We start from the raw sequence: 23470 nt of genomic DNA on the forward strand, positions 1-23470 counted from the left end.
TATCTCTCTCTCTCTCTATATCTCCCTATCTTATAAAAATGAATTCTTGTCTGTCTGTCTGTCTGTCCGTCTGTTCTCTAATGCGAACCAAACGACTGGACCGATCTTCACCAAATTTGGTACAGAGATACTTCAGATATCCGGGAAGGTTTAAGACAAGACTCCAACTCGCTCGGACGTACCGTTGCTGAGATACAGCATTCCAAATACAGTGCCCCCCCCCCCTTAGCCAATACAAACCTGCAAGACTTTCACTCATATTCCAAATGCAATACACACGGTCACTCCACATGCACAACCCAACACTGATATCCAAACTGAGATACACGCATCAGAGGATTAGATACACAGATCAGCACACAGTATCACATGCCAGAGGATTAGATACACGGGTCTGCACACAGTCCCACACACCAGAGGATTAAATACGCATTTCTGCACACAGTTCCACACACTGAAGGATTTGATATGTGCATTTGCACACGGTTTCACATGCCAAAGGATTAGATACAGGCGTCTACACACAGTTCCACACTCCAGAGGATTAGATACGTGCGTCTGCACACATTTGTACACGCCATAGGATTAGATACACGCGTCTGCACACAGTTCCACATTCCAGAGGATTAGATATGCGCGTCTGCACACAGTTCCACATTCCAGAGGATTAGATACACGCATGTGCACACAGTTGTACATGCCATAGGATTAGATACACACGTCTGCACACAGTACCACATGCAGTAGGATTAGATACGCGCGTCTACACATAGCTCCACACGCCAAAGGATTAGATATGCACGTCTGCACACAGTACCACACGGGGGAGGATTAGATACGCGCATCTGCACACAGTACCACATGCCGGGGGATTGGATACGCGCGTCTACACACAGTTCCACACGCCGTAGGATTAGATACGTGCCTCTTCACACAATACCATACAGGGGAGGATTAGATACACGTGTCTTCACATAGTTGTACACGCCATAGGATTAGATACGCACTTCTGCACACAGTACCACATGCCATAGGATTAGATACGTGCGCCTGCACACGGTTCCACATGCCGAAGCATTAGATACAGGCGTCTACACACAGTTCCACACTCCAGAGGATTAGATACACAGATTAGCACACAGTATCACACGCCAGAAGATTAGATACACGGGTCTCCACACAGGCCCACACACCAGAGGATTAAATATGCATTTCTGCACACAGTTCCACACACTGAAGGATTTGATACACGCGTCTGCACACGGTTCCACATGCCGAAGGATTAGATACAGGCGTCTACACACAGTTCCACACTCCAGAGCATTAGATACGTGCGTCTGCACACATTTGTACACGCCATAGGATTAGATACACGCGTCTGCACAGAGTACCACATGCCATAGGATTAGATACACGCATCTACACACAGCTCCACATTCCAGAGGATTAGATACGCGCGTCTGCACACAGTTGTACACGCCATAGGATTAGATACACGCGTCTGCAGACAGTACCATATGCAGTAGGATTAGATACGCGCGTCTAATCATAGTTCCACACGCCAGAGGATTAGATACGCGCCTCTTCACACAATACCACACTTTGGAGGATTAGATACGTGTCTCTGCACACAGTACCACAAGCCAGAGAATTAGATACGCGTCTCAGCACACAGTATCACACAGGGGAGGATTAGATACGCGTGTTTACACACAGTACCACACGGGGGAGGATTAGATACGCGCGTCTACACACAGTTCACATGCCATAGGATTAGATATGCGCACACAGTACCACATGCCGGGGGATTGGATACACGCCTCTACACACAGTTCCACATGCCGTAGGATTAGATACGTGCCTCTTCACACAATTCCACACGCCGTAGGATTAGATACGTGCCTCTTCACACAGTACCACACGGGGGAGGATTAAATACGTGTGTCTGCACACAGTACCACATGCCAGAGGATAAGATAAGCGCGTCTGCACACAGTACCAAATTCCGTAGGATTAGATACGCACGTCTGCACACAGTACCACATGCCGTAGGATTAGATACCCACGTCTACACACAGTTCCACATGCCGTAGGATTAGATACGCGCCTTTTCACACAATACCATAGGGGAGGTTTAGATACGTGCATCTGCACACAGTACCACATGCCAGAGTATTAGATACGCGCATCTGCACACTGTACCGCACGCCAGAGTCATTAGATATGCGCGTATGCACACAGTTTCACTTACTGGAGGATTAGATACGCGCCTCTTCACACAATACCACACGGGGAGGATTAGATATGTGCATCTGCACACAGTACCACACCAACAAGGATTGGATACTTGCATCTAAACACAGTACTACACGGGGAAGGATTAGATACAGCTTTACTCCAGGTATCCATAACAACTGATCACAGGTTTTTCACTGACATCCAAAATGAGATACACATAATCGCATGACGCTTATGGACATACACACAAACCACATACAAAATACACCAGTGCAAAATTGGACAATTCTTATGGGGCCACTACACAAACATAAAATGTAATATACCCGTGCGAAGCCGGGTCCTCCCTCTAGTTATAAAAATGAATTTCTGTCTGTCTGTCTGTCTGTCTGTCTGTCTGTTCTCTAATGCGAACCAAACGACTGGACCGATCTTCACCAAATTTGGTACAGAGATACTTCAGATATCCGGGAAGGTTTAAGACGAGACTCCAACTCGCTCGGACGTACCGTTGCTGAGATACAGCATTCCAAACACAGTGCCCCCCCCCTTAGCCAATACAAACCTGCAAGACTTTTACTCATATTCCAACTGCAATACACACGGTCACTCCACATACACAACCCAACACTGATATCCAAACTGAGATATACGCATCAGAGGATTAGATACACAGATCAGCCCTCAGTATCACACGCCAGAGGATTAGATACACGCGTCTGCACACAGTCACACAAAACAGAGGATTAAATGCGCGCTTCTGCACACAGTTCCACACGCCGGGGGATTGGATACATGCATCTGCACACAGTACCACATGCCAAAGGATTGGATACACACATCTGCACACAGTTCCACACACCAGAGCATAAGATATGCACATCTGCACACAGTACCACATGCCGTAGGATTAGATACACACGTCTACACACATTTCCACACGCCGTAGGATTAGATATGTGCCTCTTCACACAATACCACACAGGGGAGGATTAGATACGTGTGTCTGCATACAGTACCACACTTTGGAGGATTAGATACATGCCTCTGCACACAGTACCACAAGCCAGAGAATTAGATACGCGTCTCAGCACACAGTACCACACAGGGAGGATTAGATACGCGCATCTGCACACAGTACCACATGCCAGAGGATTAGATATGTGCATCTGCACACTGTACCACACAGGGGAGGATTAGATACGCCCATCTGCACACAGTACCATATACCAAAGGATTAGATATGCGCATCTGCACACAGTACCACACGCCAGAGGATTAGATACACGTGTCTACACACATTTCCACACGCCGTAGGATTAGATACGTGCCTCTTCACACAATACCACATAGGGGAGGATTAAATACGTGTGTCTGCATACAGTACGACACTTTGGAGGATTAGATACATGCCTCTGCACACAGTACCACAAGCCAGAGAATTAGATAAGCATCTCAGCACACAGTACCACACAGGGAGGATTAGATACGCGCGTCTGCATACAGTACCACACGCCGGAGGATTAGATACACACATCTGCACACAGTACCACATGCCGTAGGATTAGATACCCGCGTTTACACACAGTTCCACATGCCGTAGGATTAGATACGCGCCTCTTCACACAATACCACACTGGAGGATTAGATACGTGTGTCTGCACACAGTACCACACTTTGGAGGATTAGATACATGCCTCTGCACACAGTACCACAAGCCAGAGAATTAGATACGTGTCTCAGCACACAGTACCACACAGGGGAGAATTAGATACGTGCATCTGCACACTGTACCACATGCCAGAGGATTAGATACACACGTCTGTACACAGTACCACATGGCGTAGGATTAGATAGGCACGTCTGCACACAATAATACATGCCGTAGAATTAGATACGCGCATCTACACACCGTTCCACACGCCGCAGGATTAGATACGTGCCTCTTTGCATAATACCACACAGGGGAGGATTAGATACGTGTGTCTGCACACAGTACCACAAGCCAGAGAATTAGATACGCATCTAAGCACACATTACCACACGGGGAGGATTAGATACGTGTGTCTGCACACAGTACCACACTTTGGAGGATGAGATACATGCCTCTGCACACAGTACCACAAGCCAGAGAATTAGATACGCGTCTCAGCACACAGTACCACACAGGGAGGATTAGATACGCGCATCTGCACACAGTACCACATGCCAGAGGATTAGATATGTGCATCTGCACACTGTACCACACAGGGGAGGATTAGATACGCCCATCTGCACACAGTACCATATACCAAAGGATTAGATATGCGCATCTGCACACAGTACCACACGCCAGAGGATTAGATACACGTGTCTACACACATTTCCACACGCCGTAGGATTAGATACGTGCCTCTTCACACAATACCACATAGGGGAGGATTAAATACGTGTGTCTGCATACAGTACGACACTTTGGAGGATTAGATACATGCCTCTGCACACAGTACCACAAGCCAGAGAATTAGATAAGCATCTCAGCACACAGTACCACACAGGGAGGATTAGATACGCGCGTCTGCATACAGTACCACACGCCGGAGGATTAGATACACACATCTGCACACAGTACCACATGCCGTAGGATTAGATACCCGCGTTTACACACAGTTCCACATGCCGTAGGATTAGATACGCGCCTCTTCACACAATACCACACTGGAGGATTAGATACGTGTGTCTGCACACAGTACCACACTTTGGAGGATTAGATACATGCCTCTGCACACAGTACCACAAGCCAGAGAATTAGATACGTGTCTCAGCACACAGTACCACACAGGGGAGAATTAGATACGTGCATCTGCACACTGTACCACATGCCAGAGGATTAGATACACACGTCTGTACACAGTACCACATGGCGTAGGATTAGATAGGCACGTCTGCACACAATAATACATGCCGTAGAATTAGATACGCGCATCTACACACCGTTCCACACGCCGCAGGATTAGATACGTGCCTCTTTGCATAATACCACACAGGGGAGGATTAGATACGTGTGTCTGCACACAGTACCACAAGCCAGAGAATTAGATACGCATCTAAGCACACATTACCACACGGGGAGGATTAGATACGTGTGTCTGCACACAGTACCACACTTTGGAGGATGAGATACATGCCTCTGCACACAGTACCACAAGCCAGAGAATTAGATACGCGTCTAAGCACACAGTAACACACGGGGAGGATTAGATATGCACGTCTGCACACAGTACCACACGCCAGAGAATTAGATATACGCATCTGCACATAGTATCACATGCCGTAGGTTTAGATATGCACGTCTACACACAGTTCCACACACTGTAGAATTAGATACGCGCCTCTTCACAGAATATCACACAGGGGAGGATTAGATACGTGTCTGCACACAGTACCACACTTTAGAGGATTAGATACATGCCTCTGCACACAGTACCACAAGCCAGAGAATTAGATATGCGTCTCAGCACACAGTACCACACGCCAGAGGATTAGATACACGCATCTGCACACAGTACCACAATCCGTAGGATTAGATACGTGCGTCTACACACAGTTCCACACGCCATAGGATTAGATATGTGCCTCATCACACAATACCACACAGGGGAGGATTAGATAAGCGCGTCTGCACACAGTTCCACACACCAGAGGATTAGATAAGCACGTCTGCACACAGTATCACATGCTGTAGGATTAGATACACGCATCTGCATACAGTACCACATGCTGTAGCATTAGATACGCGCGTCTACACACAGTACCACATGGGGAGGATTAGATACACGCGTCTGCACACAGTACCACACGGGGAGGATTAGATACACGCGTCTGCACACAGTACCACATGCTACAGGATTAGATACGTGCCTCTTCACACAATACCACACAGAGGAGGATTAGATACGTGTGTCTGCACACAGTACCACACTTTGGAGGATTAGATACATGCCTCTGCACACAGTACCACAAGCCAGAGAATTAGATACGCGTCTAAGCACACAGTAACACACAGGGAGGATTAGATATGCATGTCTGCACACAGTTTCACTTACCAGAGGATTAGATACGTGCCTCTTCACACAATGCCACACGGGAGAGGATTAGATACACACATCTGCACACAGTACCACACCAACAAGGATTAGATACTTGCGTCTAAACACAGTACTACACGGGGAAGGATTAGATACAGCTTTACTCCAGGTATCTATAACAACTGATCACAGGTTTTTCACTGATATCCAAAATGAGATACACATAATCACATGACGCTTATGGACATACACACAAACCACATACAAAATACACCAGTGCAAAATTGGACAATTCTTATGGGGCCACTACACAAACATAACATGTAATATACCCGTGCGAAGCCGGGTCCTCCCTCTAGTATATTATATATTTTATATTGTCATTTAGTATATTTTATAACAGTTTATGCATTTGTTATTTTCCTCTGCCTGCAGTAAGTGGTCACCCATTAGGGTGGTACTTCTCTTCACATTTGCACATTTTTTAAGTCTGTGCATGTTGCTTCATTTGCAGTGAATAAACAGTCTTCCTTTGCATCGCCTTATCTGTTACCTTCCAACACAGTGAAACTCCACTTCAAATTTGCCGGAGCATCTGTGTGAGCATCAGGAGGCAGTGAATCATTTTCTGTATGATAAAGTCTTATTTTCAGATATGTCATTGGAGGCTTATGAGGAAAGAGTGTCTGCTTCTCAAGCCCTTTGAAGAGGCCACCAAATTTGTCAGCAGGGATAACTTCAGCATGAGTAATGTGATTGTTTTCTTGTGTATCTTACAAAAAATACTTTTACTTATGCAACAAGCAATAGAAAAGGAGGAGCATCTGCCACCTCTTAGTCATTGTCATTACCCTGGGTTAATAGAAAAGGATTTGGACATGGGTCATTATGATGGAGGAATTTAGACTCCTAAACTAGAAGAGGAAGAGGAGGAAGACTCTCCTTTGGATACAGAGAGGGCCCTTTGATATGTCCCAGGTGAAGCCAGGTGAGGAGGCTGAATTTTATTTTAGCATCAAGGGGTGCTGGAACAATAGTGTGTGCTGGCAATTAGAAAAGAGGGAGGAGCCAATTTCAGGAAGAAGCATGGAAGGTAAGGAAAAAGGTAAGTTCACACAGGGTAGTGCACCAACATCCAGCCGCGCACTCCGCTCCAGATTAGGTCCAAATGAATGGGCCTAGTCAGGAGGGAGTGTCTTCAGGTGGATGTCATGAGGCATCTCGCTTCTTTTTACGGGAGCAGGAAAAAACAGCTCCTAGAAAAAAGAACTGACTGGCTCCCATTGATTTGAATACATTGAATGAATTTGAATACATCCTCAAAATCCTGACCAAAAAACCCAGTGTGAACTTACCCTAAGGCTGAGTTCATAAGTGGATTTTTGGTCAGGATTTTGAGGCCGTATTCACTTCAAAATCCTGAGCAAAAAGACGGCTCCCATTCAAATCAACAGGACAAGGCAGCTCCTGGGAAAAGAAGTGAGATGCTCATTCTTCAGGCCATTCATTGGGCCTAATCTGGAGCAGAGTGTGCGACTGGTTGGCATTCAGTTGCAGCTTCCCGTTTTTTGGACCGGAACCTGAGGCAGCCTCCACCTCAGGTTCCGGTCCAAAAATCTCAGTGTGAACTTACCCTTAGGGTAAATTCACACTGGGTTTTTTGGTCAGGATTTTGAGGCCATATCCGCCTCAAAATCCTGACCAAAAAGAAGGCTCCCATTGAAATCAATGGGAGCCGGTCAGTTCTTTATTTCTGGGAGCCATTTCAGGCGGATTCGTCTCATGACATCTGCCTGAAGACACTCGCTCCCAACTAGGCCCATTCATTTGGGCCTAATCCGGAGTGGAGTGCGCGACTGGATGCTGGTGCACTGCACCGGCATCCAGTCGCAGCTACCCATATTTTGGACCAGAACCTGAGGCGGCCTCCGCCTCTGATTCTGGTCCAAAAGAGCCTGTGTGAACTTACTCTTATGGAGTGAATGAGAATGGTAATGTTGTTCCATTACAAGAAACGTGAAAATGAATTGTCACCGGATATTATTATATAGATTAGATTAGATTACAAGGTAAGGAGACAAAAATCAAAACAGGAAGGATAGAACAGAACATGGTAGACCCATTACAGCCGCTGCAGCATATACAAGTAGTAGCAACCACATGGCCACTCAATAGCCCCTATAGAGGTATCTAATTAGGTAGCAGTCTCAGGTATCTCCAACCAATGTCACCATATTTTTTTAAAAAAACTTTTGAGGATGATTCCTTCTTATGTACAATAACATATTTACGAAGTTGAAGCCAGTACTTAAGAGGTAAAAATGGGGAGTAAATATCCAAGGGATGTCAAAGTGATCATGGAAGTATGACAGAATGGCCAACCAAAAGGGAGAGACCTTAGGTCAGGACAATATGTAATAAAGGTAGATGCCTAGTTCAGCTTGGCAATGAATGAAGTTTGCAAAGGTGAAGGCACCAATTCTATGCAATCTATGTATAATAAATGCAAAGAATGTCTCGCTTTCATCCAGCTGACGTTCAGTCACATGGACAAGAAATAGCAGACTGTAACAAGTTATAAGACTAAGATAAAGGTTTGGGAGGGTCAGGAGTCCCAAGGAAGTCCTTCAGCTTAGGGAAGCCCTTCTAAAAAAACAAAAGAGCCAAACTGGGCCACAAAGGTATGTTGCAACTGGAGATAATTAAAAAGGTCTTAAACCTTAAATTGGCTTAAAAGGGGCGGAGCTTGACTGCCGAACGTAGTGGACGCATGAGCCTGTAGCTCCGCTACATTTAGGTGCTTTGCCGGTTCCCACTTAGCTGAACCACGGCCGATATGGTGAAGATCGGGAGAGACAGAGGGGGTGACCCGCCTAGTACCCCCAAACTGGCCCGCCAGCAATCGGATCTTCAGAAATTTATTCGAAAACGGAGTCCACATAGCCGCGGCCTGCTTTCCAAGATGGCGCCGGGAGGCGCGAACAAGACGATTCTCGCTCCAGACGCTGATGGGGGAGGTGAGAGTGGAGGGGAGGAGGAGGATAGCGGAGGTGCAGGAGTGTCGGCCACGGTGTCTGAACGTTTATTGAGGAATGTCATCATGCAGGCCCTGGAACCGGTAAGGGCTGACTTAGCTGATATTAAGGCCAAGCTGACGTCCCTGGGCCAGAGAGTGGAGGTGGTAGAAGACACTTGTGTCGCATTAACTGATCATGCCACCATTGTGGCGGCCACGCTGGCGTCTCAGAAAGCCCAGATAGATAGAGCACTGATTCTCCTGGAGGACCAGGAGAACCGGTCCAGACGCAAAAACATAAGGATTAAGGGGATTAGTGAAGACTGTGCCCCAGGAGACCTGAAAGATAGAGCCTCCGCCATATTTGTTTTGTTGCTGGGCCCTGATAGAGCTACGTCTGTTGTGATTGAGCGTGTACACAGAGCCCTGAGGCCTAAACCTAGAGAGGGAGATCCACCTCGTGATGTCATTTGTGGCTTGCTATCCTTCCTAGACACGCAAGATATTTTGTCGGCTGCTCGGGCTAAGAAGGACCTTACATATGAATCTGACACCTTGTCCTTATACCAGGACCTCGCCCCTTCCACTCTTTTTAAACGGCGACAACTCAAACCTCTGCTAGAGACGCTTAGAGAACTAAATGTGGCCTACTCCTGGCTTTATCCGTTTGGCCTCTCCATACAGCATAAAGGAAAACGTATTATTGTTCAGACCCCTGCTGATTTGCCCAACGTCTGGAACCAGCTTAACATTACTCCTCTGGATATACCTTCATGGCTTCCCACGCCAGACTTGGCATCTCTACCTGATTTATCCTCCTGCCTGGCAGGGACCAGAATACACCGTGCTAAATCTCCTAAAGCCCGGCGTTCACTTCAACAAGCTCGTTTGCTGACACCATGATTTCATGTTTCTAATGGCGGTGTCGGGACTTTCTGGACCCCTTCCATTCTTGGGTCTCTCTATGTGTTTAACCCGCCAATTGCTGGTTCATGTGCTTTTTCCTTTTCAGGTCTTATTTGATTTCTTTTTATTGATGATACCTGCTATCACTGGGGAGCGGATACGACTATCTGCAGTATATTTCTTTCATGTTTTCCTTGTAGGTTTACAACTGCTGGAAGGTTATTGTCATATGGGGACTTGCATTACTTTACATTATGCTGTGTTATGTTGATTTCCTGTACCCAGCTTGCGGCATTCTCACTTGTTATGTGCTCTCATACTGGAAATCTTTAGCTTTCCTCCCCTCTTCTTCTCCCCCATTCTGGTTGTATATGTATCAACGATTGTTTTTGACCGTTGGCACTTGGTTCTTTATTGCTGTTCATACTTATTCTACTGTGGGCCGGCAGGGTGCCGGTTGCACCAAGCTCTACATACTCCCTATTCAGACTTTCCCGGAAGTCAGTGGCCTCCCGGAACGTCTGCACCTCCATAGAGTTGGGGGTAATCTCCTTATAGCTGTGCTCTTCAGGCTAGAGCACCCTTAGCAATTAGCTGCTCATTATAAGAGAGTTTTTTCAGCTCACTTTGTAGTTTTCTTGTCTTTTTGTCTGTATCTGTCTATTGTCTACCCCTCTCCTCTTTATCTTTGTATTCCCTTTTGGCTCTTCCTTGTGTTATCCTCCTCTAACCCATCCTTCTACCCCTTCCCTTTCCCTTAGTAGTGGTATTCCGATGCTCCTTTTGCTTGTCTTCCTACCAGGGCATGGCTCAGGTGACAGTCACATCACTTAATGCTCATGGGTTGAATTCTCCGGCTAAGAGGCACGGGGTCCTGCTCCTTCTGCGGAAGTTGCAGACTAAGATCCTTTTCCTGCAGGAGACTCACTTCAGGAGGGGTAGGATACCTAAGCTTCCGATTAATTATTTTTCCCAATGGTTTCATAATGGTAGCGACTCCGGGGCTTCGAGAGGGGTGTCTATAGCCGTTCATCACTCTGTTCCCTTCACGTGTCTTAAGCAATATACTGACCTAGATGGTAGAGCCCTCTTTGTGAAGGGGAAAATCGCATCGGACACCTACACACTAGTGAACCTATATGTCCCTACATCGGGTCAGGTGGATTGGCTAGTCAAGACGTTTGAAACACTCCACTTGTTTGCTGAAGGCGAGATTATCTTGGGGGCTGATCTTAACTTGACGCTAAACCCTCTGTTGGATTCGTCCTCTGGTAGATCTCAGCTGTCGCAAAGGGCTTTGAGCAGGGTCTGTAAACTCTTCCAGGATTTGTCCTTGGTAGATATCTGGCGAACTCATCATCCCACCACCAAAGACTTCACCTTTTATTCTAATCCTCGATCCTCTTATCAAAGGTTGGATTACTTATTGCTTTCTAAGAATCTCTTGCACTGGTCCAGGAAGTCGCGTATTGGCCAGATCTCAATTTCAGATCACGCCCCGATTACCTGTGACATTAAACTAGTCCCTATCCCTAAACCAGAACTCACGTGGAAACTTAATGAGAGACTGCTTGACTCCCCAGACACGGTGGAGCATGTTTCCAAGCACATTAAAGAGTTCTTTGAAATTAATACTACTCCTGACACGAGTCCCACTATTGTTTGGGAAACTCATAAGCATTATATCCGTGGGATATTGATCTCCCAGGGTGCTAGGTGGAAGAAGCTGCAACAACAGCAAATAGACTCCCTACTTACCCGTATATCCACTCTGGAGAGAGCACATAAACTCTCACAGTCCATTTTGGATCTAGACAAGCTAAGTGCGCTCAGAACTGAGCTCAGAGATTTACTTTCTGCTAAAGCTTCCAAGCATTTCCTCAATTACAAACAAAATTTGTATGCACACAGAAACAAAGGTGGTCGGATGATGAGTTCGTTGATTAAGAAGGCTCAATCCAGGACCTACATCACCTCTATCAAACCTGACTTAGGCCCACTTCTTACATCCACCCCTGATATAGCTGAAGCCTTTAGATGCTACTATTTAGATCTGTACAACTTGGAGACCCCTGGCTCGCCCCCGGTGATTGACAAGGCAGATGCGATCTCTGCTTTCCTCGCGCCCCTCAATCTCCCTAGACTAAGTGAAGAACAGGCAGAGACTTTGCTGGGTCCTATTTCTGAGGACGAGGTCCGCACAGTGGTAAATTCCTTCCCTGCCCATAAGAGTCCGGGCCCAGACGGATATTCTCTGATTTATTATAAGACTTTCCTGAATTTGCTGTTATCTCCTCTTACCAAGTCCCTAAATGCAGCTTTGTCCGGGACACGTTTACCCGGCCAGGCATTGGAGGCACATATTACACTAATTGCAAAGGAGGGCAGAGATCCGCAGTTGTGCTCTAATTATCGCCCCATATCTTTGCTAAATTTAGATCTCAAATTTTGGGCGAAACTATTGGCCCTGCGGCTTCGGCCGCTTCTCCCACATCTACTTAGTGATGAGCAGGTTGGCTTCATTAAGAACCGAGAGGGGAGACTTAACACTCTCCGCCTTCTTCATGTCCTGAACCTGTCTAAGTCTTACCCAGATCCTCTTGTCCTTCTCGGTCTAGACGCCGAGAAGGCTTTCGACAGGGTCAGTTGGCTATTTATGCGTCTCTCCCTGGAGAAATTTGGTATTCCCCTGCCCTTCATTACAGCAGTTTTGTCTCTATACAATGGTCCATCGGCTAGGCTTAAGGTGAATAGCACACTGTCCAAGTCGTTCCCTATTAGTAACGGGACGAGGCAGGGGTGTCCATTATCCCCATCCCTGTTTATTTTATCCTTGGAACCTTTCTTGCAGAGGGTTAGGGAACACCCGAGTATTGAAGGGGTGAACTTTAACGGGGGTTCTCTCCAATCCTTGGCCTTTGCAGATGACGTCCTCTTTTTGGTGTCAAACCCCGACACGGGCCTACAGGTGCTTCTGGACACTATTGAGGAGTTTGGCAGGCTTTCGAACTATAAAATAAACTTAGATAAATGTGACGTCTTGAATATTTCACTGCCCTATTCTAGACAGGCGCTTTTGGCTGGATCTCTTCCCCTTCGGTGGGCGAGCTCCTCGATCAAGTATTTAGGAGTGAGGATCCCCCGCTCTGTATCTGAGTTGTATAGCTTAAATTTTGCTGCACTGTTACAGGATATCCAGTCCCAACTGAAGTCCTATGATATCCCTCTCATATCCTGGCTGGGTAGGCGTAACTTGTTACAAACATATATTACTCCTAAAATTTCATATGTTCTCAGAATGCTGCCTATTTTACTGCCCTCGTCCTTTTTTGTAACATTACGCTCTTTGTTTACGAAATTCTTATGGAAAGGTAAAAGACCCCGGTTATCTTATTCTGCTCTATGTAGGCGCAAACAGGAAGGAGGCTTAAATGTTCCAGATTTACAACAAACCTACGAAGCCATTCAATTGCACTTCTGGACTGAACTTGCTACAACCCCGCCTGAGTCCTCTCTGGGTAGACTCTTGACGACTACGTATGGTCCCTATTTCCTGGCAGACCTGTGGTCTTCGACTTCTTCTAAGCGGAAAAGTAGAAAAGTCTCTGTGCGTGATGCGGTTCTGGGAGGTGCTCTACAGACGTGGGAAAAGTTTAGACACAGGATTGCTCCGGCTCCTTCCCTTTGTCTCCCGGCAGCACTGATACCTGAATGCCTTCCGGAGATTGCTCGACCCTTGGAGGATTTTTGGATGCTGCTTCTTAAGGTTCCTCTAGCATCTTTTTGTGAGCAGGGAGGCTTGCCTCCTCCGGAAGAACTCCCACAAACGCCTGCTTTTGCTGACAGACGAAAAGTCCTCACCTTTCTTCATGTCTCCCATTACGCCACCTGCAAGCGTCTCTTTGATTTAATTCCGGACTGGAAGAGAGGCCCCACGCCTTATGAGCAGATGTACTTTTTAGCGAGCACTAAGAAGTTTAAGGTCGCTACCTTTTTCCACAAAATAATTAGGCCTCCGACTACTACTAAACCCTTCTTTATCAATAGCTGGGAATTGGACTTAGGTGTTACGCTTACAGATGACTTGGTGAAGTTGGTTCTTGCCAGGTCTCATGGGATCTCCACATGTGTTAGACTCCAAGAAAACCACTATAAATTGCTATCACGGTGGTATCGCTCTCCCTCCTGGTTGCACTCACATGGCCTAATAGACTCAGACCTCTGTTGGCGGTGCGGCGGGGCTAGTGGGACTTTGTTACATATTTGGTGGACTTGCCCATCCATTCGGCAGTATTGGTCTGCGGTGGAGTCGAAGATCAAGTCACTTGGATTCGACACCTTTGAACTTACTCCTGCCATGCTTATTTTATTTACGCCAGTGCCACGACTCCAGCCACATGCACAGACTCTGGTATACCACCTACTTTCAGCTGCAAAACTGCAAATCCCATTACTATGGAAATCTTCACAGGTGCCTGTTTTTGCCCACTGGCTAGCAAAAGCCAATCAAATTGCGAGATTTGAGGAAATGATGAGTAGGACCAAGAGAAATCATAAGGTCTTTGTGAAAGTTTGGTCTCCCTGGTTAGAAAATCGTTAATACATCACGCAATAGATGTGGCGGTCCTTCCTGTTTGCGCCTATTACAATCTGGGGTATTATTTTATGGTCTGGTATAATGTAAACTGTGAAATTTTCGGTTTATCGCTACGATTTCCATTTCCCCCCTCCTTTCCCTCCCCTCCCCTCTTCCTTTTGTCTCTCCCTCTTGTCTCTTTCCTCCCTCCTTCTCTCTTCTTCTCTTTCTTCTTGTCGATATGTGTCTGTTGTTGTTCAAAAAAAAAATTTTAAAAAATGTTTATTGAACTCCAGATTCCTTTGCTACTTGCTGCTTGGGATGTTGGTGTGAGCTGCGCCTCCACCCCTCCCCCCAGTTTGATTTCAATATTATTTGTTGTCATCTTTGCTCTTGTTCAATAAACTTTGAATTAAAAAAAAAAAAAAAATTGGCTTAAAACATGGTGTAAAACATTCTCAAGGCTACTAGAAATCCCGCCTCTGCTGTGGGCCAGCCTTTCAAACCGCCATAGGAAAGCAGAAAATAAAAATCACATGAGCTCACAAATCAGGCAGGTTTTATCATAATGCCTTTTAAGTACCACTTATGACAGGTACAGTCAATCATGAGGTAGTATAGGTCAGAGGAAGAGAGGAAGATACAGTATTTTTTCTTGAGTAGAGATTAGAACAAACCAATGCAAACTAAGTCAAACTTTGGTACAAACTGACAAACCTGATCCAAATCTGAAGGTTATTAAGTATCGATAAATCATTATTAGAGATGAGCGAACACTAAAATGTCCGAGGTTCGAAATCCGATTCGAACAGCCGCTCACTGTTCAACTGTTCGAACGGATTTCGAACCCTATTATAATCTATGGGGGGAAATGCTCGTTTCTGGGGTAGGCAACATTCAATAAAATTATACTTACCAAGTCCACGAGTGACGGTCGGGCTGGCTTCTGCTTGAAGTCTTCTTCCGGCGCAGCATCCCTGTGGCGTCTTCCGGCTGTAATTCACTCTGCCTAGGCATCCGGCCTAGTCAGAGCCGACTGCGCATGCACGGTCATGCGCAGTCGGCTCTGCCCAGGCCTGACGCCTGAGCAGAGCCGACTGCGCATGTGCAGTCAGCTCTGCCTAGGCTGGATGGCTAGGCAGAGTGAATTTCATACGGAAGACGCCGCGGGGACGCCGCACGGGGAAGACTTCTAAAGGTAAGAGAAGAACCAGCGTTGATTGGCAGAATGTATAGCATTCTGCCAATCAACGCTGGTTCTGCATCGAACCTTAAACTTCGAACAGCTAGTAGTGTTCGATCGAGTAGTGTTCGATCGAATACCGTAGTATTCGATCGAACACTACTCGCTCATCTCTAATCATTAACTCAGATCTGAAGAAATTAAGGTTTCTTTGTCCTAGTGATAGACAACCATACATAAAAAAAATCCTACATCCTTGGTTGCCGCATATACACCATGTAATGAATTTACCAGATTGCCCTCTTACCAAGAGTTTCCTTCATGGCTTTCCTAATGTCTTTATTCCTCAGACTGTATATAATGGGGTTAATGAAAGGAGTAAACACAGTATACAGCAGGGAGAGGATCTTACTCGAGGTGAGGGTTAGGCCATTTGATGGAACACAATAAACAAAGAACAGAGTCCAGTAGAATATGGAGACCACAATGAGGTGGGAGCTACAGGTGGAGAAGACTTTCTGTCTACCAGTACTGGATGGGATCCTTAAGACTGCCCGAATAATATAAGTATAAGACACTACAATGATGGTGGTTGGGATGAAGACAAGTGGAATACTTAGTAAATAAATCTCCAGGTTGATAATAAATGTGTCAGAACAGGCAAGTTCTAAAAAGGGGACAATGTCACAGAATAATCGGTCAAAGATATTAGAGCCACAGAAAAATAATTTAGCAATTTCTATAATGTAAATCAAAATAATGGAAAATCCAAGTAACCAACATACTATGGATAATATCACACAATGTCCACTGGTCATGATGGAGGAATAACGGAGGGGATTACAGATGGCCACATATCTGTCATAGGACATCGCCGTGAGGAGGAAACACTCAAATACTTCTGGGGCGCATAAAAAATATAACTGAGTGATACAGTCAATAAAACTAATGGCCGCCCCATTATTCAATAGGACGTGGAGAAGGTTGGGGACAATATCTGTGACCAACAAGATGTCACTGATGGAGAGTTGTGAGATGAAGAAGTACATTGGAGTGTGGAGGATCTTACTGGTGGACACCAGGGTGATGATCAGGAGGTTCCCACACATTGTCCCACAATAAACCACAAAAAAAAGACAGAAGAGGAAAATTCTTATACTTTGGCTGGCTTGAAATCCTAAAAGGAAAAACTCAGTGACTGCAGTCAGATTCTTCTCCTGTATCCAGAACAAAGAGTAGTTATGTGAGAGGGTTTGAAATTCAGGTTCTACATTTGTTCAGTATCTCCTGGTTCTAATGAATATCAAACACGTCACATATTTTAAGCAATCATTTATTGTCTTTTAGCTAGGGTTGGGCGATCAGGGTCAGAAAAGATCAGATTCCGATTGGTGATCGAGCAAATTTCACGATCGCAATCAGCTGGAAAATGATCAGAAATCGGATTTTGAAATCTCAAGATCGGCTCAACCCTAAAAGTGACTTTTTCCATAGAGAAGCATTGACTAGGGTTGAGCGATCGGGATTGGGAAAGATCAGATCCCGATCGGCGATCGAGCAAATGTCATGAACGGGATTGGCAGGAAAATGATCGGAGATTGGATTTTAAAATCGATACAAAAATCTCAAGATTGGCTAAAATAGTCAAGGCCATTAACAATCAGATCCATGTAAACAATCCCATTTTTCTTTTTGAAAATTGAATTTTTAATTAGACAACTAATAACATAACATTAATAATTTGTAACAATTGTAACCTGCGATTTATCTTGAGCAGAATTCAGCTTGCATCATGATATGCAGGTTTACTAACATTACTTACATCCAATATTTTTTGCTCCTTGAAATCCATTTTCAAATTTATGTCTCAAATTTATAATTTTCAATTTTCTGGTGAAGAAATGACCCAAGAGGAATAAATAACATCACAGTCATGTTGTGCGGCCGTAAGACACAAGAATGTGAATCATAATGTGATTTTGTCTTGATATTTATATACTAAGTAGCAGGTGAGGCGGCAGGTGGAACATGTCTCAGGGGGACTTTTTGTTTTTGTCTCTCGAGGGCCCTTTAAGTTTAATTGAAGAAAATAAATACAAACTAATTAAAGGATTGCGCTTAACCCTTTGACAGTCACTTTAAAATAATAATTGACATTTTCCCCTAAGAATCTCATTTTTTTTTTACTATGGATTTTTAATTCATCAAGTGAATATTCCCGGTACGCAACTCAGGTATCTTAAGTTTGTTTAACCCCTTAATGACCAATCTAATTTTAGCTTTCGGAATGGTAACAGCAATCACAACTTTTTTATTGGTTTATCAGCGTAGCTGTGTGAGACTTTTGCAAGTTGTATTTTTATAGAAGCCAAGTATGTAGCAATTATATTTATTTATTTATTTAATTTTACTATTTTTCTAAGGAGATTTTTTGACTTTAACAAATTTTTCTTAATTCTATTTGACTTTTCTAAGTAATACTTGGTTTTTCACTGTAAAACCACTCAGATAAAATGGTCAACGTTAACTAGAGATGAGCGAACAGTGTTCTATCGAACTCATGTTCGATCGGATATTAGGCTGTTCACCATGTTCGAATCGAATCGAACACCGCGTGGTAAAGTGCGCCATTACTCGATTCCCCTCCCACCTTCCCTGGCGCCTTTTTTGCTCCAATAACAGCGCAGGGGAGGTGGGACAGGAACTACGACACGGTGACGTTGAAAAAAATAGGAAAAACCCATTGGCTGCCGAAAACATGTGACCTCTAATTTAAAAGAACAGCGCCGCCCAGGTTCGCGTCATTCTGAGCTTGCAATTCACCGGGGACGGAGGTTTCCGTCCAGTTAGCTAGGGATTAGATTCTGGGTAGGCAGGGACAGGCTAGGATAGGAAGGAGAAGACAACCAACAGCTCTTGTAAGAGCTAAATTCCAGGGAGAAGCTTGTCAGTGTAACGTGGCACTGACGGGCTCAATCGCCGCAACCCAGCTTTCCACAGTGTTGAGGATCCTGAATGGAATACACTGAATGGAATACCCTATATACCCCAGATCCACGTTCCAACGATGTGCCCCCCCCCCACCTCCACCCCAGAAACTAACTTGAACACTGTAAGTCCCCTAACAATAGAATTGGGGTTACATACACCCTCAATTCTTGCTACTGCCATATAGTGCCAGGGTCTGACTGGGAATTCAAAGAATATATTGGGGCTACATATACCCTCAATTCCTTCTATTGGCATATAGTGCCAGTTTCTGACTGTTAATTCCCAAAATATATTGGGGCCTTCATACAACCCTCAATTGTTGCTATAGCCATATAGTGCCAGTTTTGGAGTGTGAATTCCCCTAATATATTGGGGGCTGTATCCCCCCCCTTAAGTTGTTGATATTCGCATAAACACCCAGGTTCTGAGTGTTAATCCCACCAAATAAATTGGGGCCTGCATACACCCTCAATTTATTGGCACATACACCCAGGTTCTGAGTGTGTTTAAGCAAGGAAAGCATATTAAAATGCGCAAGGCTCCCGGAAATAATAATAATAAATTTTATTTCTATAGCGCCAACATATTCCGCAGCGCTGTACAATTTGTAGGGTTCAAATACAGACAGAAAGATACATTACAAAGAAAGTCATTTCACACAATGGGACTGAGGGCCCTGCTCGCAAGAGCTTACAATCTATGAGGTAGAGGGGGTGACACAAGAGGTAGCAGGGGCGTGGACAAGGCCGTGGGCGAGGTCGGGGGAATGGTTCTGGGGAGCAAGTTAGCAGTGAAGCCACAGGGCATCCCGTGCCTACTCCTGTGGGGCAGCAAGCATTGCGCCGCTCCACAGTGCCAGGGTTGCTTGCCACATTAACTAGGCTGCATGGTACAAACCTTAGTAGGCCCGAGAACCAGGAACAGGTCTTGCAATGGCTGTCGGATAACGCTTACAGCACATTGTCCAGCAGCCAGTCAGCCTCTACCTCCTCTCCTCCTCCTACCCAACAGTCTTGTCCTCCTTCCTCCCAAAATTCCCAATCTTCCCAGAACAATAACCCCAACTGTCCCTGCTCCCCAGAGCTGTTCTCCCTTCCTTTGACTGTACCACAACCTGCTCCTCCATTTCGCGATTGCACGGACCTAAGGCTCCCTGCACCCGATTTCCCACAACTCGGCTGGTTAGAGGCTCCCTCCACCATGAATTTTCAACAACTCGGCTGGTTAAAGGCTCCCTCCACCATGAATTTCCCAAAATTCTGCAGGTTGGAGGCTACCTCCACCATGAATTTCCCCAAACTGTGCTGGTTAGAGGCTCCCTCCACCATGAATTTCCCCAAACTGTGCTGGTTAGAGGCTCCCTCCACCATGAATTTTCAACAACTCGGCTGGTTAAAGGCTCACTCCACCATGAATTTCCCAAAATTCTGCAGGTTGGAGGCTACCTCCACCATGAATTTCCCCAAACTGTGCTGGTTAGAGGCTCCCTCCACCATGAATTTCCCCAAACTGTGCTGGATAGAGGCTCCCTCCACCGTGAATTTCCCAAAACTTGGCTGGTTAGAGGCTCCCTCCACCATGAATTTCCCCAAACTGGGCTGGTTAGAGGCTCCTTCCACCATGAATTTCCCAAAACTCTGCTGGTTAGAGGCTCAATCCACCCTGATTTTCAAAAACAATGTTGGTGCTAACCTCAACTCACTACAAGGGCCAAATTCACTGCTGGTGACAGGTTCTCCTCACTCCAAGGGCCAAATACACATGTTTCAAGGTGTCTTTCCACTGTCTGAGAGGTGGTATTGAGTGTGTAAAATGTGTAGTTGTTAGGCTGTGATGTTGGGGTAATAGAGGGTCTTTGGTGTGTTAGATGCCCCCAGACATGCTTCCCCTGCTGTCCCAGTGTCATTCCAGGGTGTTGGCATCATTTCCTGGGGTGTCATAGTGGACTTGGTGACCCTCCAGACACGGATTTGGGTTTCCCCCTTAACGAGTATATGTTCCCCATAGACTATAATGGGGTTCAAAACCCGTTCGAACACTCGAACAGTGAGCGGCTGTTTGAATCGGATTTCGAACCTCGAACATTTTAGTGTTCGCTCATCTCTAACGTTAACCCATCAGATGCTGTGATCAAAGACCTTTCTAACGTTTTTGGAGGATTCCTATTAGCATGTGTAGTACTCAGAGAGGGAGGAAGAGGTTAAAGATAAGAAAAGATAATCCTTTAAGAGTCCCACATTGGGGAAAGTGGGGAAAGTCAAATATATTTGTTGTAGGTCAAGGAAGTCATAGAGTAGACATGAGGAACTACAGAGGTCTTGTGTAAGACAATCAATCCTCACTTCTCCTGCACATCAAAGATCAGACAGCACAGTGACACTTACACAGTCTCCATGGATATGGGAAAAAAGGGTCAATTCCCTTACTCAAGGTGAGAAGGCACAGACCAGACCCCAAAACTCCTATCCTTACAGAAGAAGCTGCAGGGAGACATCACTGTTACTATTCAGGGGCTCTGTTTGTAGTTAAACTGATGAACACTAGAGATGAGCGAGTACTATTCGAAACTCCCGTTTCGAATAGCACGCACCCATAGGAATGAATGGACGCAGCCGGAATGCAGGGGGCTAAGCGGCTGGCCGCTGTCAAAGTTGGCGTGCCGGCTGCTTCCATTCATTCCTATGGGTGCGTGCTATTCGAAACGGGAGTTTAGAGTAGTACTCGTTCATCTCTAATGAACACTGGTCGCTATCAACAATGGCCTTTGCCATTTGAACAAACCCAATCAGTAAGGGGTTAAAAAGATCCAAATCATGTAAAACACTTGATAATTGTGACGTTCAGCATGTTAAACAGATTTATTGTACACATTATGCCACCATCTCGCTGAATTTTGCTTAATAACTCTCCAATTGACATTGAAACCTAATATTAGACCAAAGGATTGGAATATAGTTTGTATGTGAGCGAGTGCCTTTTGGTAATGTACAAAAAACTCCCGAACAGGAGACGACCACATCTAGTGGTTGCCCCCAAAGTCAAAAGAGTGTCTGTCAGTGCCACCACTGTTTGAGCTTGCCTAAGTTCTACACCAGGCTAGTATTTTGGATATTGGGACTGCACTTTGGGTTAAATATTGCAAATGCCACCACCTTCTTCCTATGTCACTTTAAAATGGCAGCAGGTCTTATCTGTAATAGATGAGCCCACTGTGGAATGAAATGTATGCATTTGAAAAAGGGCTGTTTGGCCCGAAACGCGTTGTGTCAATAAAGGATTACCCATTATCTTTATCGGGCGAGCGCTGTTTTTCCTTCTTGGCCAAAACCTGCAAAGGGGGCTGGTCCATTTTTTTCTGTTATCTGTAATAGAATCATCACTGGAAACTGTATCACATTTTTCATATTTTGGTGACTCATTATAGCAAAGGGATTCCTCTGTCCTCACAATTCCCGCTAGTGCTCCTACCAGCACTACCACTAATGGCACACCTCCTGCCACTAATACCTCCACTGACACTCTTGTCTTCTATCTCAATCTCCTCTAAATCATAAACAGACAAGCAGTTCTTAGTCAGCTCATCAAAAAGAGGAGGAAGAAGAGGAAGTCTTGGGCTATGAGGAATTTATCTCTCAGCAGATGACACATGACTCCTAGACAATGGGATCTGTGTCATTAGAAGACATATTTGACAGAACATAAAGACAGCAGGAGAGGAGGAACACACAGAAACCTGACTCAATATTTGTGGTTCACTGCTTTCAAAAAATTATTTACTCTCAGGAAGTAAGACAACACTTTGGTTACTGATGGGGCAGTGAAGACCAGAAGTAACATTGAACATTCTTATTGTTAATAGTATTTGAACAAGTGTTTGTTTCCTCTTCCCCCTTTTACATTAGTGGATGCAATAATATAGATAGATAGATAGATAGATAGATAGATAGATAGATAGATAGATAGATCCAATGCCTACTGGTGAGGGGCAGCCAGCATTGCGCTCATCCACAATCCTTGGATTGATGGCAATGTTAAGCAGGGTGCAGGGTACAACGCTGACGAATCCTGAGCACCAGGAACAGGTGTTACAATGGCTAGCGGATAATGCTTCCAGCGGCTTTTCCACCAGCCAGTCAGTCACTACCTCCAGTCATGTTCATACCCAAGAGTCTGCCCCTCCTTCCTCCCAACATGCCCAATCTTCCCTGCAGAGTCATCCCACCCTTGTCCCTTCCAAGGAGCTGTTTTTGGGTCCTTTTACCATCTCGCACTCTGTTCAACCACATCCCAAATCCCAGGAACTACCAGACAACTTTGTGTCCTGATTTCAAACACTTGAGTATTCGCCATCTCCTGGCGATTTTGTGGTTGTGGACCCGCAACCCTTCCTCAGTGGTGATGACGAGACACAGTTGCCATCAAGGCAGGCTATTGTCATGTGCGGTGTGCAGGAGGAGAAGCAGAGTGAGCAATTGGAAGAGGAGGTGGTGCAC

The 23470-nt window shown here is 45.4% G+C and overlaps 1 protein-coding gene across 1 annotated transcript; it reads right to left on the reverse strand.

The window, feature by feature from the left end:
* Nucleotides 1-15469: 15469 nt before the first annotated feature.
* On the reverse strand, nucleotides 15470-23241 carry LOC142204336 (olfactory receptor 6B9-like). The gene is made up of 3 exons (XM_075275647.1): nucleotides 23200-23241; nucleotides 16399-17203; nucleotides 15470-15531 (listed from the first exon to the last, which is right to left on the reverse strand). Exons 1-3 carry the CDS (start codon nucleotides 23239-23241, stop codon nucleotides 15470-15472), a joined length of 909 nt encoding a protein of 302 aa, XP_075131748.1.
* Between the last annotated feature and the right edge of the window lie 229 nt (nucleotides 23242-23470).

This window comes from Leptodactylus fuscus, chromosome 5, assembly GCF_031893055.1.
Source record: "Leptodactylus fuscus isolate aLepFus1 chromosome 5, aLepFus1.hap2, whole genome shotgun sequence".
NCBI classification, from domain to species: domain Eukaryota; kingdom Metazoa; phylum Chordata; class Amphibia; order Anura; family Leptodactylidae; genus Leptodactylus; species Leptodactylus fuscus.